This window comes from Juglans microcarpa x Juglans regia, chromosome 8D (genome assembly GCF_004785595.1).
Source record: "Juglans microcarpa x Juglans regia isolate MS1-56 chromosome 8D, Jm3101_v1.0, whole genome shotgun sequence".
In the NCBI taxonomy this organism is placed as follows: domain Eukaryota; kingdom Viridiplantae; phylum Streptophyta; class Magnoliopsida; order Fagales; family Juglandaceae; genus Juglans; species Juglans microcarpa x Juglans regia.
The window spans coordinates 2,016,110-2,031,209 of record NC_054608.1 but is presented as its reverse complement, the minus strand read 5'-3'; the positions used below and the strand labels follow the sequence as shown (position 1 = coordinate 2,031,209).

The following is a 15,100-nucleotide window of genomic DNA, read 5'->3' as shown; positions in this document are numbered from 1 at the left end:
TAAAAAAATTGCTATAAAACAAAATGTTATACCAAAAATCTACAAAAAAAAAAAAAATATTTATGATGTTAATTACTAATTTGTTACTAACTTCGAGTATGTCAATGTACTAAAACTATATGTTATACATTGTGGAAGATATATTATATATTATATAATAATACATTGATACTAAATTATTACTAATATCTCTAGAAACCATTGGATTGAATGATTTTCTTATTGAATTACTCAAGGTGCATTTGTGGAAAACTCTTTGTCAAAGACTTGTGCACTCCCGAGATTAGTCAATACACTGTTCTCAAACACCCAATGTTTAAATAAAAAAAAAAAAAAACGGCAATGATCCATTTGCTTTTCCCTTAGCCATGGGAGTAGGTGATCGAATAAACCCAATAAGCGCTTGACCCAGGTTTGATTTATGATGCGAGCTCCCCAAGGTTTTGTGAATCATTAATGTTCTTTAAACTTCACTGAGATGCAATTCTTCGTCATACAAGCTACATATGCTTAATATGCACCAACGACCCATCTCCTGATCTTAGTTACCCATCATTCATCTGTTTGTGTACTAGTTATACACCGGTTATTCATAGATAACAGAGGACTCTGACTAACGTTGGGGAAGGTGGTGCAACTTACGATGTTACAGTGGTTGCACCAAACGGTTCCATAGTTACAGATTCTCAAGGTCTCTTTTAGCTATCCCAAAGTATTATCATGGGTCTGGTCCAACATATCAGCCTTATCTACCTAATCCTGTGTAGTGCACTAATGCATCAGCCTGATATTTTTATGCAAAAATGAAAATGGAATCAACAGTAGTCTGAATCGATAAGAAAATTCCAGAATAATCCTTAGCTCCTAAAAATATTCATTCAGTAAGACTTGAGAAAAGCTTGATGAGGTTAAGAATACAGGGCATAAAGCATGTGACAGCAGTGTCCTATGAGTTAATGGTACACTTCCTCTCGAGTCTCGAAATCAAGCTGTCCTCAGTGGCGGGGAAACCAATATCACACCATCTCCTCTAACGAAGAGGAATGGCACCGTGCGCCTTGTAGTCTGTGTTGGAAGAAAAAGGTAAATACGCCATCAGTGCAAAAAATTACATGCCCAAGTATATAAATTTCTCAACCAAAAGCAATGCGACTGAGTAACTTGATTGATTTGTGTTCATGCATTTCCACACAACAACAGTAAACCTATCACTGGGCTCTGCTAAATTTTGAAAGGTACTTAGCTTTTCCACTATTAGAATTTCAACCAAAATAGTCAATCATAAGCTCTGATAAACATGCTCCTATCAAGGGATAAATCAACAGAAACGGTTACTAGGCATTGCAACACAGAGTAGTGGGGTGCCATTTGCGTTAATATGTTCTGGAGCTATTTTCAGTGCTAGTTCCTTCAACCAAGTTTCATTTACGTGAAGCTCCAGTAGATTTGCCAAATTTACTATAAAGTGATAAAGATTATTAACTTTAGTTACTTCTTGAACAAATTCTGTTCTCTCGAAGGTCAGACATGAAAAACGTGAATTTGAACTCTTAGGACCAGTAGTTATGTGGGAACCTAACTCCCTAATGGAACAAGAGAAACAAACTTACAAGAGAGTGGGTCTGACTTCATAATTAAGAAGCAAGCATTTCACTATCTAGGTGAGCATATATTTTTCTGCTACATAGGCAACAAAGGTTGCTGTCCTGAATAATGAAAGGTTCTTTATATATATATATATAAAGAATTAGGGAAAAAAGGCAATGTGGGGAAGATGATTGTTGAGAATAATGAAAGGTTGAAGAACAATAGGAGCTACAAAAAACACTACAGTGGCACCTCTATCCAAGGACTGACATTTTCCCCTTACTCTTCCACTTCCATATTTAGCTTCCAGTGGAGTCAAGATAACTTTCTCAGAATACAAAATATTAATATAAAGAAACAAGCTGAGATTAAAACATACCCGAACTATCTCTTCATATGTTTCATCATCGATTTCAACAGTGGTAACAATTTCTTCAACGTCACCAAGGATCATATTCAAGTGCTGATCATAAGCCTGCAAGCCACGTTCAATCACAAAAAGAAAACCCGGTTACAAATACAGATCTGATGTGTGATGAACATATCACAAAAAGAAAACCCGATTACATATACAGATCTGATGTGTGATGAACATATTGCAAACTGACTTATGAGTATACAAAAAGTCTAGTTTTCTCCCTCTTTTTATTTTCTTTATTTCTATATTACAATTGTCTTCTTGCAAAAAGAAATTATCTAATTCAAATATGCTAAACCCAAGTACATTGTGCTCACAAACTGAAAAATCAAACCATTATTTTGACAGTTTTCTTTTCCCAGGCTAAATTGCTTCAATAAAAGATCCACAAGAAAATACAGATTGTTGCGGAAATTTCTTTTGGTTTACAGAGAATTGTAGCAAAGGTCCAGTGGGACTGAAAAGAGATGAATTAGAAAAGTTTGATCAAAACTTGAACCTGGGTATCTTTTCTGGTTGATGATCCACAACACGATTTCATGTACAATATTCTAACAGTTTGAAGTCCTCAAAAGTTGTACAAACGTACCAATTTCCTAAAAAGTAAGCTTTCTCAACCATATACACTCTTTCGATATACATTTATCTCAGCTACAGCTTTAAGCATTCAGCATTCAATCACTCCACCAGAAACCAACGGTCATATGACCACCTTAATTGCACAGAAAAAACATTATCTTTATCCACTCTCTAATTTTTCAAGTAAGAACCGGCAACCTAATGGAAAAATGAAAACTTTTGAACAATTTCATCAAGCTGAGCCATGTGGGACACCAATTTCTTGAGGGGAAAAAATCCAATCTTGTTAACGACTCGCTTGAAATTACACATGCCCAAAAACACGTTCCATCTTCAGCTATTTCTTAAAAATCCTTTTTGATTGAAGACAGTCTAACACGATCATTCACTTTAGAAACCCTGATCTTCATGGTTCCAGGTCCGTAAAGCAAAACCCTAGGAGGATAAGGCGTAGACAAATGATACAAATACAGCAAACGTAAAACAAAGGGACCCACAAAGTATTGAGACAATATTACGAAAATCAGAACCATGTGTTTGTGTTCGTGCTTGCAACACACAGAGCAGAGAGAGAGAGAGAGTACACACATGGAGTTTTCCGCGGAGTTCACGGTCGGATCGAAGCTTGACATGGATGCGCTCGTCGAGGCTGAGCCTAATGAGATCCAAAGGCTCCTTCACAGCGCTATCTTCCTCGGTCGCCATTCTTTGTTTCTATGTTCTTCTTTTACAGTTTTACTGAATACAAAGCCCACAGCACCACTGTCACTCCGTTCCCTTTTGCGGTCTGATGTATACGCCAACACCAGAGAAACGCTACTCGGTCCAAACCAAAGACGATTCATTTTTACTTACTTTTACGTTGTACGTTGAATTGAATTGAATTGAATTGAGTTGAGTTAAAATAATAAAATATAATAAAATATTATTTTAAGATTTGAAAAAATTAAATTATTTATTATATTTTATATTAAAATTTAAAAAAATTGTAATGATGAGTTGAAATGAATTGAGATATATTTACTTACCAAATTTAATGAAAGGAAAAAACTACTTTGCAATCCCAATTGTAATTTGTACAGCTCTATTTGATTGTTTGGTAAATTTTTTTTTATTATTTAGTAATTAAGAAAGTGATTTTAAATGTATTGATATAATTTTTTTTTAAATATTTAAATATATAAAAAAATCTGAAAAGATAAATAAAAAAAAAAAACCAAAATCTAAAAAGGATAAACTTAAACAGACTACTCTGAACGGCAGACTAGTCCGACTTTAAAAGAAAAAAGATTGTCATCTCATGAGCACCTCGAAATTATGAATTGTTGGATTTTTTTTTAAATTGTTAAAAAAAAGTAAAGTTTTGTTGGCATAAAATTTACTGAGATTCATTTTATATTGAGTTTTATGAAAATTGGTACATGGAATGGAAATTTTGATTCCATGACAACCGAAGCAAATAATTATATAAAATAAATTTGAGAGACTAAAAATTTTGGTAGCATCCATATTTTGCCTCACATTTGATTAAAATCTGACCGTGAACATTATGTTGAATCTGTTTTTTCATCGACATCAAAGGTCAAATACTGATAGAGGGTGTAACTTACAAACATGATTTTTGGTTTTAATTATCAATTTGATAGTTTATAGTGCATGTTTATAAAGTGTATTTTCTTTCGTAATTTGAGGACTTTTCTAACTCATGCATGTCTTTTTATAATTCAAGCTTTATCTGTAACGTCTCAATTCCAGAAGGGTTGGAGAGTTACTATCTATCGCCTAAAACCATCTTTCACAATACACATGGATATTCTAAAAAACTTCATAAACATAACCTCATTTATTTTAAAAAATTCCATAAATATAAATTCATATATTTCTACCAAATATACATGTATCGCCCTCTACAAGGTCATTAAAATAATAATCTAACAATAAATCAACATAATCTAACAATAAATCAACTCATTAAGGCTTAATAAAAGTGTCAACTTTCCAATAAACCAAATGATAACAAATCAATCTACTAGATAGTAGTTTCCAGAAATCTTAGTACTTATCTCCTACATACAACAATCTTGTTCCTGCATTTTATTTTTGATCCTCAGTCGACACATTCACGTCATTTGAAAATATTGTGGAGATAAGTAGTGAGTTATCAACAATTCAGTAAGCAGATATCATATACGAATATGTAAATATGAGCATTTATAGAGTTCAGAATGTAGAACAAAAACCATTAATTTCATAATGTAGAAACAAAACATGTTATGAAAAATATCAGAGCAAAAATTTTAAAAATATTCATATTCAAAAGTATCTTTTGGCATGGCATAACTAAGCATCATCATCCTGTTATACCATTCAAAGCATCATATCATATCAGATGTCATGTTTAACCTCCGTGGTAGGGTTGTGTATGTATGCGGTTAACTAAGCAAAACCTATCACTGTTCGTCACCCAAAGTAATGCACTCAGAACAGAGACTACTATTATATCTTGTAGTGGGGTCAGATGCCATTATTGTATCTCGTGGCAGGGTTGGAGGCCATTATTATATCCCGTTTCAGGACCAGAGTTCACTATTATATCCCATGACAGGATCAGAGGTCAGTATTGTATTATATCCTGTGACAGGGCCAGAGTTTATTATTATAATTTATATCACGTGACAGGGCCATATGCCACTATTATATCCCATGGCAGAGCAGAATAGAATCGTTGGTACCATCACAATCACATAATCAAAATCATCGGATCAAAACCAGAAATAGAATCAGATATAGTATCAAAAAGTTATACCAAAGGTTTTCAGATGCCCAATCATATCAAAAGAGAGTACTAAACAAATTCTGATCATTTTCACATATTTAAACAAATTCATAGAATCTAAACATCTTCACATAACATGTATAAATTTTCAGATTTCGTATTTGTTCTATTTTAACACAGTTTAGAAACAACATACCAAAAATAGTTTATGTCTACACCAGTCATGATAGAAAATATTTTCTCTTTTATACAGATTTCATGGGTAATACAGAACATATAACTGAGGTTGTTTTCACATTTCTTATCAAAATATAACATACATATTTTTTTTCATAAAATCAACCTGAGTTCATTTTCTTTTTATGCAAAATCTAACTTAGGAATCCTATTTACCTTATACTTGTAGCATATTCTCTAAGAAAGGAACCTGGATTGTAGTAGTCACGACCTAATCCAAAAATATCACTAACATATTAATAACTTATACACGTACAAAACCAACCAACAAACAAAATTGTAAAACTATGTCCACGCATTACACCAATAATGGTCCAAGTACAATGTCCATGCACCACCAATAAATTAACCCAGTTTTCTTGGATTTCCCTTAATCATTCACCACACACACATCAAGCCACAACCTACACTTTTAAGTCAAAATGAAATTGATCACGACATATCCAATAGCCAACAATCAGCCCATACGTTCAAAAATAAATTACACAACAAGTAAACATCATGCAAATTATCCCTAACATGTCAGACTGACATGCCCGACGACCACATAGCCATGCCGTCAAATCTTACCCACCTCTAGTATTACAACCAGCAACTCCTAACAAGTCACAAAACAAACATTCCACAAGCTGACATATCAGTAATCCCAAACAGCCCACATTAACAAGTCACTTCCTTACATCAGTTTCCCACATTACATTAAAAAATGTCTCCACACACCTCCCATTGTGTATTCACAATCTCTACAAATTTCAAACACACAACCAGAGACAATACAAATTCCAGTAGACACCAATATACGTCACACAATGACGATACGATTTTTAAATTGAAACTTACCTAAATTGTGTTCCAGTGATCTATCAAACTCGAGGATGAGGGATGATGTCAAGGACTGATTTCAATGTCCTGTGCCAGACAATGTCAACCCGAGTTTGTGTGGTGATGGTGTGGCTTGGCAAACGACGTGGGGTGGCCGACGACTTGGTAACACGTCGCAGTGCATGACGGCTGGAATCGAAATAGTGACAAATTAGAGAATCGAGGGACGAGTAAGGCACAACCACAAGGAAAAAAAAGCTAATGGAAAATAGGAGAACATGATAGAGAGAATTCGTGAGGAAATGGAGCACGGAGATACAGAGAGGAAAGAACAGAAAGGAGAGAGAGAGAGAGAGAGAGAGAGAAGTGAGGCTTACCGACTGACAAAGCATGGGCTGCCGACGTGGAGAGGGTGGTTGCTACCACATGACGGCACAACAAAAACGGACGATGGCTAGCGACTGGAATAAAAGGGCGCAAGGGTGGCGCTCAATGCAGGGGCTCGTGTGAACGGAGAGGGAGTAAATCAAAGCTAACCTTTGTTCAATACCGCTCCGGTGAGGAGGCTTGACAGTGACCAGACTCTGAGAAGGGCCAACGAATCACAGCCCCAAACTGCAACGAAGAAAATCACAGGAAAGGGAGGGTGTGAATTGCATAATGGACTTGAGAGGGAGTTGGGCACGGGGAGATAGAAAGGAGGAGAACGAGGAGAGAGTGGTGGCATGGGAGAAGAGGTGACTCTGAGCTGTGTATGCGTGAAAAGGGTAAGGGGGTTATCAGGGAATGGAGGAAGAAAGAAGAGGGGGAAGACTGAGGGTCTTGGGTGAAACAGTGCGTTTTACCACTATGAAATGAAAAAGACATGGGAGAGTTTGTCTAGGGGTATATTATTAAGAATGGACTTGTAGCCTATTGCATCATTGAATACGTCAATCAATTTTGATTTCGATAAATTTTTCGGATCTTGCAAACTTTTAAGCTCATGATGTGACTTATATTTTTAGTATCATGCATATATCAAATAACTAAGAAACATACCGATGAAGTATCCTATTACAATCCCAACTTCAGTTAAAACAATTGTGGTTTTTATCAGCTATTTTGTCTTTTACCTTGATCCTATGTTCCAAAATGTGATATTGGAAGGAGATACTACATAGGTAGTTATGGAATGAAGCTGTCTTGGCCTAATTTGTGTGAATATGGGCAAATGATAGAAAGACACAATGAGAACTAAGAGCACTAGCATTGGTTTCTTTATATGCATTTTTAAAATCACATCTTTTGAAGATTGATTTTATATATCAAGAAAAGCTCTCATATTGGATTATGCATTTTTGAACCAAATAATAATAAATATTATTATTTTTTGTTTTTTTCTTAAAATTATTATTTTTTATATATTTTACAATTAGCACCATGTGCTAAAAAATATCAATTCCATATATCTAAATATTACCAATTTCATATATCAAAATGACTAATTTTATCAATAAATATTAATATGTACTAAAAAATATTTTGTATCATCAACTTAATACAAATTTTATATATCAAAATCATCTCAATAAAAATTCTACAAAATTGATTTTAATGCGTATGAGAGAGAAAAAAATAGTAAAATAATATTTGGAGAGTGAATAGTATTTTTTTAAATTTAAAGAAATACTATTCATAATTATATAAAATCTTGAAAATATATAATACAATATAAACTAATTTAGAAAAATATTATGTAAATATAAAGAATCATAAGCCATTGTCAATGCTATGCTCTCTACAGCTACAACATGTCAAAAGAGGGGTCAATGGGCAGCACACATTATCAGAAGAAGAGGCATTCAAATGTCAATTTGATGCAGTAGAAATTGAATCCCCTTTTGCTTTGTTTTCAACCTTTCATAAGGCTGAAAGGATGTTCTCTTGACTAAGGTTAATAAAATGAATGTTTTTGTCAAAAACAGAAAAACATGTCCAATCATTCACGAGAGATTCCAACTCATTTCATGGGGAATTGTTTGGCCAATCCTGATTCAAATGGCTTTAGGCTTGATTTGAATAGTGAAAATATTTGAGAAGCATTGATAATATTTATGTATAATAGTAAAAAAATAATAATAAAATAATAATAAAATATTAAATAATAAAAAAATAAATAATAAATAATAAAAAAATAGATAAAAAATAATAATAAAATAAAAAATAATAATAAAAATATCTCAAATACTTTCACTATCCAAACATATTCTTAATCACCACCAAGCTAAATTAACCTTTAATAAGCCTATTTATAGGCTTGTCCCTCCATCTAGTTAAAATGATACATGCTGCATTCAAAAAGGAAATATCCAATCAGTCCACATTGGATACAGCATTGCATTTTCATGTATAATTTTATCATATATTTTTTAGAATAAATTTTATAATTATATTTTTATAATAATAATATTTTTTATAAAATGATGTTATTTTTATGAATTATTCTATAAAAATATTTTTAAAGTGCTATAAAAAAATATATATTTATCATTTTCTTAAAAATCTAAAACCGGGATAATGCGTGCAACATGAATGGAATGAGGCATGCATGGAAGGACATGTGGCATAGGCATGGCTACCCAAGCATGCATGAATGCCATGTAATAATGCACATAAAAAATTTAGTGTAAGATTAGTGGAGTTGAAGCTACCAAATTATGAGACATTAAAAAAATAATATTTATAATGAATTATTTACAATAAAAATGATTGTTTATGATGAAAAATAACTCATTTTTATAAAAAAAAATAATTTTTGTAATAAATAACTGATCGTAAATAAATATTTTTTTTTGTAGTAATATATAAGGTGGATCTATGAACTATATTAGAAAAATAAAATGGTGCGAAAGGAATCAAATTGCAGATTATACAATAAAATAATTTGCAATTTACTTTTTTGTTTGTGGTGAATATTACTCTCATCTTTAAGAGCTGTGAAAGCTGCTAGCAGAAATGGGCAATATATGATGTTGTTTTTGTCTTTGAGATGCCTATCACGAAACAACTTGCTCCAAAAAAGTCAGGCAAAGGCTTCGTTTGAAAACACAATTCATCTCAACTCATTATTATAATTTTTTTAAATCTTAATATAAAATATAATAAACAATTTAACTTTTTCAAATCTCAAAATAATAATAACAATAATAAATAATATTCTAATAATATTTTATCAACTCAACTCAACTCAACTCAACTCACTTCAACATTCAAATGCACTCAAAAAAAACATTATCAGAGCATTTTTTTTTTGAACAACATTATCAGAGCATTATATGGCAGAAGGAACCAATCTTTTTGCTATTTTTTTTTAAAAGAATGTAATACATTAGGTTAAAACTTAAAAGCAGTGAATAACTCAAAATAGAAAAAGAAAAGGAAAAGAAAAGTAAATTTCCTTTGAGATAGTGCAACATTGAAGGTTATCACATCATGTCTGAAGAAAAATTCTATTCATCATTCCTATATCATATATCAACTTTTATTTTTGATTTTATTTTTAAATTTTTTTTCCTTAACAAATAGTATAGAAATGATGAGTATAAGAATTCAGTTAATTTGGTAGAAAAAAAATAAAAAAAAAATTGATGTGCGATGTAGACAGTTAGATAGCAATACTCAATAATAAAAGCATGTTACTGGAGAAGGAAAGTCATTGGCGACATGGGAAAATTATTCATGCAAGTCTACATTTTGTGTCTCGTCATTCAACTTAGGTTTTGGAATTGTAAAAGGGGAAACTCTTGATGTCAAAGTAATGTCATTGACCATATTCCCACCAAAATCACATGTCAAAGTAGTTAGTTGAAGAAGAAAAATCTTATTCTTACAAAGAAAATTATTTTGAAGTTCAGTAAATTTTTTTTTTAGAATAATTCTCTTAATAAATCTCTACTTATCCAATAAATCATCCCAAGGTTCAAATAGACCCATCAATTATTTGAGGCTAAAAGGAAAAATTCAAGTATCTATGATAAAATACCAAAACACTGATTGAATACTATAATCATAGATAAACAAATCTATAAAATGAATTGAAAAATCATCCGAGGATCTCGACCAATTCAATAAGATCAACAGATTATTAAAATGATCTTTTAATTTTTTTTTATACATGAAAATTCGATCATTGATTCTCTTAATAAAAAACTAAGGTATTGCCAATAAGACTTGTTAGGTACAAGCGGGTTGGCGTACCAAATTACGTACCAACACGTACATAGTTTTTTTATTACAAATAAAATAAAATAAAATATTTTTTAAGAGAAGAATAAAATCTTTTGTCTCACCAAAATTATTTTTATCTTCCATTCATATTGTTTCATTAAACAAATATTTTACGTTTAACGTTGGTATGCAATTTGGTGTGTAAAATCGTTAGTAAGAAGACTTTTCCGTTACGAATTGATCATTCTCGGCAATAGTCTTCTATTTTTGGATGAGGAATCTACTGCCAATTGTCTCACCTGGCGTATTAAATACTGAAATCCATATCAAGATTGGCACAAGCTCAAGATTATAAAAAGGAACAAAAAATAAAAAAATATAAAAAGTGGACCATAGCCTTTCAAGTGCCTTATAATAAGCTTAAGAAATTTAAGCACTATGTCTTACATACATGAACTTGGCCTAGATGTCCATTTCTTATCAAACAACTAGGATATTAGGCTATTAGCCACCCCCAATTTGTGTTTAAAGTATCATATTATATTAAATATGAACATTGCCTTTGCTCTTAATTTTGTTGGTATTATCTATAGAGAGAATTAAATTAGAGGGTAAACGTAAAATATATGTCATACTGGACCCACCGAATCTTTCCATACATTGAACCAGCTAAAGCCCACATTGGCTTTCCGCCTTAAACCATATATAGACGAGAGGAGACAAGACAACCAGCGTATCGTAGAACATATAAAGAGCCACTGCCGGACTGGCTAGATCTTCGTTAACTCGCTTTGTTTTCGATATAGAAGATGTTTTTGGTGAACTTGGACCCTGGATTCTCGGCTTATTTACCGGGTGTTCTGCCTGTGGCCTTTTGGGGTTGAGCAACTTGAAGATTTGGTGCAGATAAGTAGCTCTGGCTTCTTTGTGAATGAATTCTTAGGATTGTTTGTTTTTGTTTGTCTCGAGTTTGTTGGGTGCTTTTATATGCTGCTGGTTTTGGTGAATGATTTGGGTGGGTTTCTATGTGGGTATATGAATATTTTACATATTTTGTGGACTTTGTGATTGGTATTGAGGTTTTGGAAGTGGGTTTCTATTCTGGTTTGATCTACAGGGGAAATGGGTTTGCTTGCTTGATAATTTGAATGGTCCCAGGAAGGTTGTACAAGTAAATTCAAAATGCTCTAGGAAGGAGAGGGCATGGAGTTTATACGAATGGCTTCAACAGAGTGTGAAAGGCAGATGAACTAGGGTTATAGGGTTTATGGGTCTGATTTGAATTGTTGTTAGGAACAAGCAATGGAAGGAAATTTATCACAAGGAGGTATGATTACAGGTGGCGCTTCCTATGGAGGGTTTGACTTGCAAGGATCAATGAGAGTTCATCATCAAGCACAACACCCACATACAATACATCACCATCAATCTCGACCTGGCCAAGGAACTTCCGTACATCCGTCGGTTCATGTGGGGCTTCCACTTTCAATGGGATCTATACAAAACTGCGATCAAACCATTCCAGTGGCAGATTTCAATAGTGGAGAGCGGAGCAAAAACTCAGTGAGTGATGAGGATGAGCCAAGTTTTACGGAAGAGGGTGTTGATGGTCTTAATGAAGGAAACAAAGGGAAGAAGGGATCGACGTGGCATCGTGTGAAGTGGACTGATAAGATGGTGAGGCTTTTGATTACTGCTGTTTCTTATATAGGTGAGGATGCTGCTTCAGATTGTGGTGGTGCGGGCAGAAGGAAATTTGTGGTACTACAAAAGAAGGGTAAGTGGAAATCTATCTCAAAGGTTATGGCTGACAGAGGTTATCATGTTTCCCCGCAGCAGTGTGAGGATAAATTCAATGACCTCAACAAAAGGTATAAGAGGCTTAATGATATGCTTGGGAGGGGCACTTCTTGCCAGGTTGTGGAGAACCCGGTACTTTTGGATGTGATTGATTACCTGACAGAGAAAGAGAAGGATGATGTGCGAAAAATACTAAGCTCAAAGCAGTTATTCTATGAAGAGATGTGTTCTTACCATAATGGTAACAGATTGCATCTGCCTCATGATCCAGAATTGCAGCGTGCGTTACATTTGGCTCTTAGAAGTAGATATGATCATGATAACGATGAGGCAAGGAGGCACCAACATGATGATCTCGATGAAGATGATCAAGATATGGAAACTGATGACCGTGATGACTTTGAAGAAAATCATGCTTCTCATGGGGATAACAGGGGCATATATGGAGTGTTAGGGTCAGCGAAGAAATTGAGACAAGTGCGTGCTCATGAAGATGCTAGTTTTGGGAATTCCTTGAATTCCCAGGATTACAACAAAATTACTTATTCTCCCTCACAAATTGCCCAGGCTGATATGAATCAAGCCTTGCCTGACAGCACGAGACCAGCTTGGTTACAAAAACAGTGGATTGACTCTCGTTCGCTTCAGTTAGAAGAACAGAAGCTACACATTCAAGTTGAGATGTTGGAATTGGAGAAACAGCAGCTCAAATGGCAGAGATTTAGCAGGAAAAGAGACCGTGAGTTGGAAAAGCTGAGGATGGAAAATGAGAGGATGAAACTTGAGAATGAACAAATGGCACTAGAATTGAAGCGGAAGGAAATGAGTGCTGGCTTTAACTAGTTAGCTGGTCTTGTCAAACTTTGATTAGGTAATAGGGACATACTTGCTAGAGTCTCCTTCTGCTACTAGTAAGCTGCAGTTTGTTTTCAAGGGAGTACCACATATTGGTTTGGGAAACCTTGTTAACTATGATGCTGCCTTCCTATCCTCTGTAAATGTGGGATTATGACAATACCAATGGCTTATTCTCATTCGTTGCCTAAAACGAAATGGTATTGCCTGTAGTTGAAGAGTTATGTGGCTAGCATTTCCTGTTTTTACTTTTTAAGTTTCGATATTTAATACTATATGTATGTTGTTGTTACTCTTCATGAAATTCAGATAATATGTTTTTTATTTGAATAGCTGTTCTTTGTGGTAACTTAAGAAGACTATAATTAAATATTTAAATTGGCTTTGACCTACATGCATATATAGGTGGGATAATTATGGCTCCAAGGATTACTCAGTAGGACAATTATGATTGCAAGCAGGAGATCAGGCAATAACGGATATGAAATTACCCTTTATAGATATGACTACTGATGCACTGTCAGCCATTTAGAGGGTGGAATCTTGCTTTTGGATGCTGTTCTATATAATTTTGAAATTCAAACACCAATTAACACAAGGTTTACATCAATACGCCAACGTGCCATTGACAGATTATAATAGACCATACTAATTGTTCTGGGTTAGGTGTGCAGTGTTATGCTTGGTATGCATACTAATGACAACACTTGCCCGCACATTGCTGGTTAGCTAGAGACCACTGTTCTCATTTAGCGTGTGCTTCTCTATGAAATATTGCAACTTGTTCTTTCATGAAACTGTATAGAGTACCAAACTAATTACAGCCTTCTCCTGAAATGTCATCATCTAGCCTCTCTCTCTCTCTCTCTCACACACACACACACACGCACACGCACAGATGCGCAGGTGTGCATATATGAATAATCATTCTCAGCATTCGAGTTGTCTCTGTGAAGTATGTATGTTCTTGGAGCCTAACTCGTTGGCCATTTGAACTTGTTTGTTGATCAACAGTTTATCTATCCACACTTCTCTTATAAATAAAACTTGGCTTGTAACATCTCCATCAGTTCTAACATGGGTATTAAGCTAGAAATCACATGCACTTCTTATCTATCCTAGTATCCTGCATTTGTTTTATATCCAAATTGAACAAATAAAAGAAACTGGGAAGAAATTGCAAATAGATAGCTGCTCTTGATTCTGAAAGTGAAAACTGCAGCTCAATAATTGGATAAAGCTAGATTTTGCAAATGGTCTGTAATGGCTTTAGTAAATGATCAAATATCTGGCGATGTGGTTTGTGGTTTATGTGATGTGCGAACTCTAAGGCCTCGTTTGGATGTTGAGATGAGATGAAAAATCTGTGAATAGTAGTGAAATGGCTTGTGAATAGTAGTGAGACGATTTGAGTTAAGATGTTTTATGGGGTTTTGGGAAATGAGAGAAAAAAAATTGAATAAAAATGTTATAAAATTAAAATATTGTTAGAATATAATTTTTTAATATAACTTTTGTTTTGAGATTTGAAAAAGTTGAATTGTTTTTTGTGTTTTGTTTAGAAGTTTGAAAAATTTGTAATGATTAGGTAATATGATTAAATGAAAAAGTTGAAGATTTGAAATTGAAAAGTATTTGTGTTTGGTGATATTCGAGATGAAATGAGAGATTTCTCATCTCATCTCAACATCCAAACGAGCTGTAGACTCTGTCCACTGTTTGTAAACTTGCTATTTGACAGGATTTTATGAGAAGATTATTATTGTCTAAATCTAGCTTGAATCTAACTCTGAAGTGACCTAGGTTGTTTATATGGT

The 15,100-nt window shown here is 33.7% G+C and overlaps 2 protein-coding genes across 2 annotated transcripts; one reads left to right on the top strand and one right to left on the bottom strand.

Annotated features, from left to right (window-relative positions):
- Window positions 1-860: 860 nt before the first annotated feature.
- On the bottom strand, window positions 861-3,334 carry LOC121242047 (sm-like protein LSM3A). The gene is made up of 3 exons (XM_041139937.1): window positions 3,173-3,334; window positions 1,967-2,062; window positions 861-1,065 (listed from the first exon to the last, which is right to left on the bottom strand). Exons 1-3 carry the CDS (start codon window positions 3,287-3,289, stop codon window positions 985-987), a joined length of 294 nt encoding a protein of 97 aa, XP_040995871.1. The 5' UTR covers window positions 3,290-3,334; the 3' UTR covers window positions 861-984.
- A 7,982-nt stretch (window positions 3,335-11,316) lies between these two features.
- On the top strand, window positions 11,317-13,575 carry LOC121242046. The gene has a single exon (XM_041139936.1). It carries the CDS (start codon window positions 11,931-11,933, stop codon window positions 13,269-13,271), a length of 1,341 nt encoding a protein of 446 aa, XP_040995870.1. The 5' UTR covers window positions 11,317-11,930; the 3' UTR covers window positions 13,272-13,575.
- Window positions 13,576-15,100: the final 1,525 nt, after the last annotated feature.

What these genes read in the sequence shown, in the direction of transcription:
- LOC121242047 (XM_041139937.1), bottom strand. Translation starts at nt 3,289, where the DNA reads ATGGCGACCGAGGAAGATAGCGCTGTGAAGGAGCCTTTGGATCTCATT. An exon ending in AACTCCGCGGAAAACTCCAT is followed by an intron (nt 2,063 to 3,172) that starts GTGTGTACTCTC and finishes CGTGGCTTGCAG; the next exon opens with GCTTATGATCAGCACTTGAA. An exon ending in CATATGAAGAGATAGTTCGG is followed by an intron (nt 1,066 to 1,966) that starts GTATGTTTTAAT and finishes CTTCCAACACAG; the next exon opens with ACTACAAGGCGCACGGTGCC.
- LOC121242046 (XM_041139936.1), top strand. Translation starts at nt 11,931, where the DNA reads ATGGAAGGAAATTTATCACAAGGAGGTATGATTACAGGTGGCGCTTCC.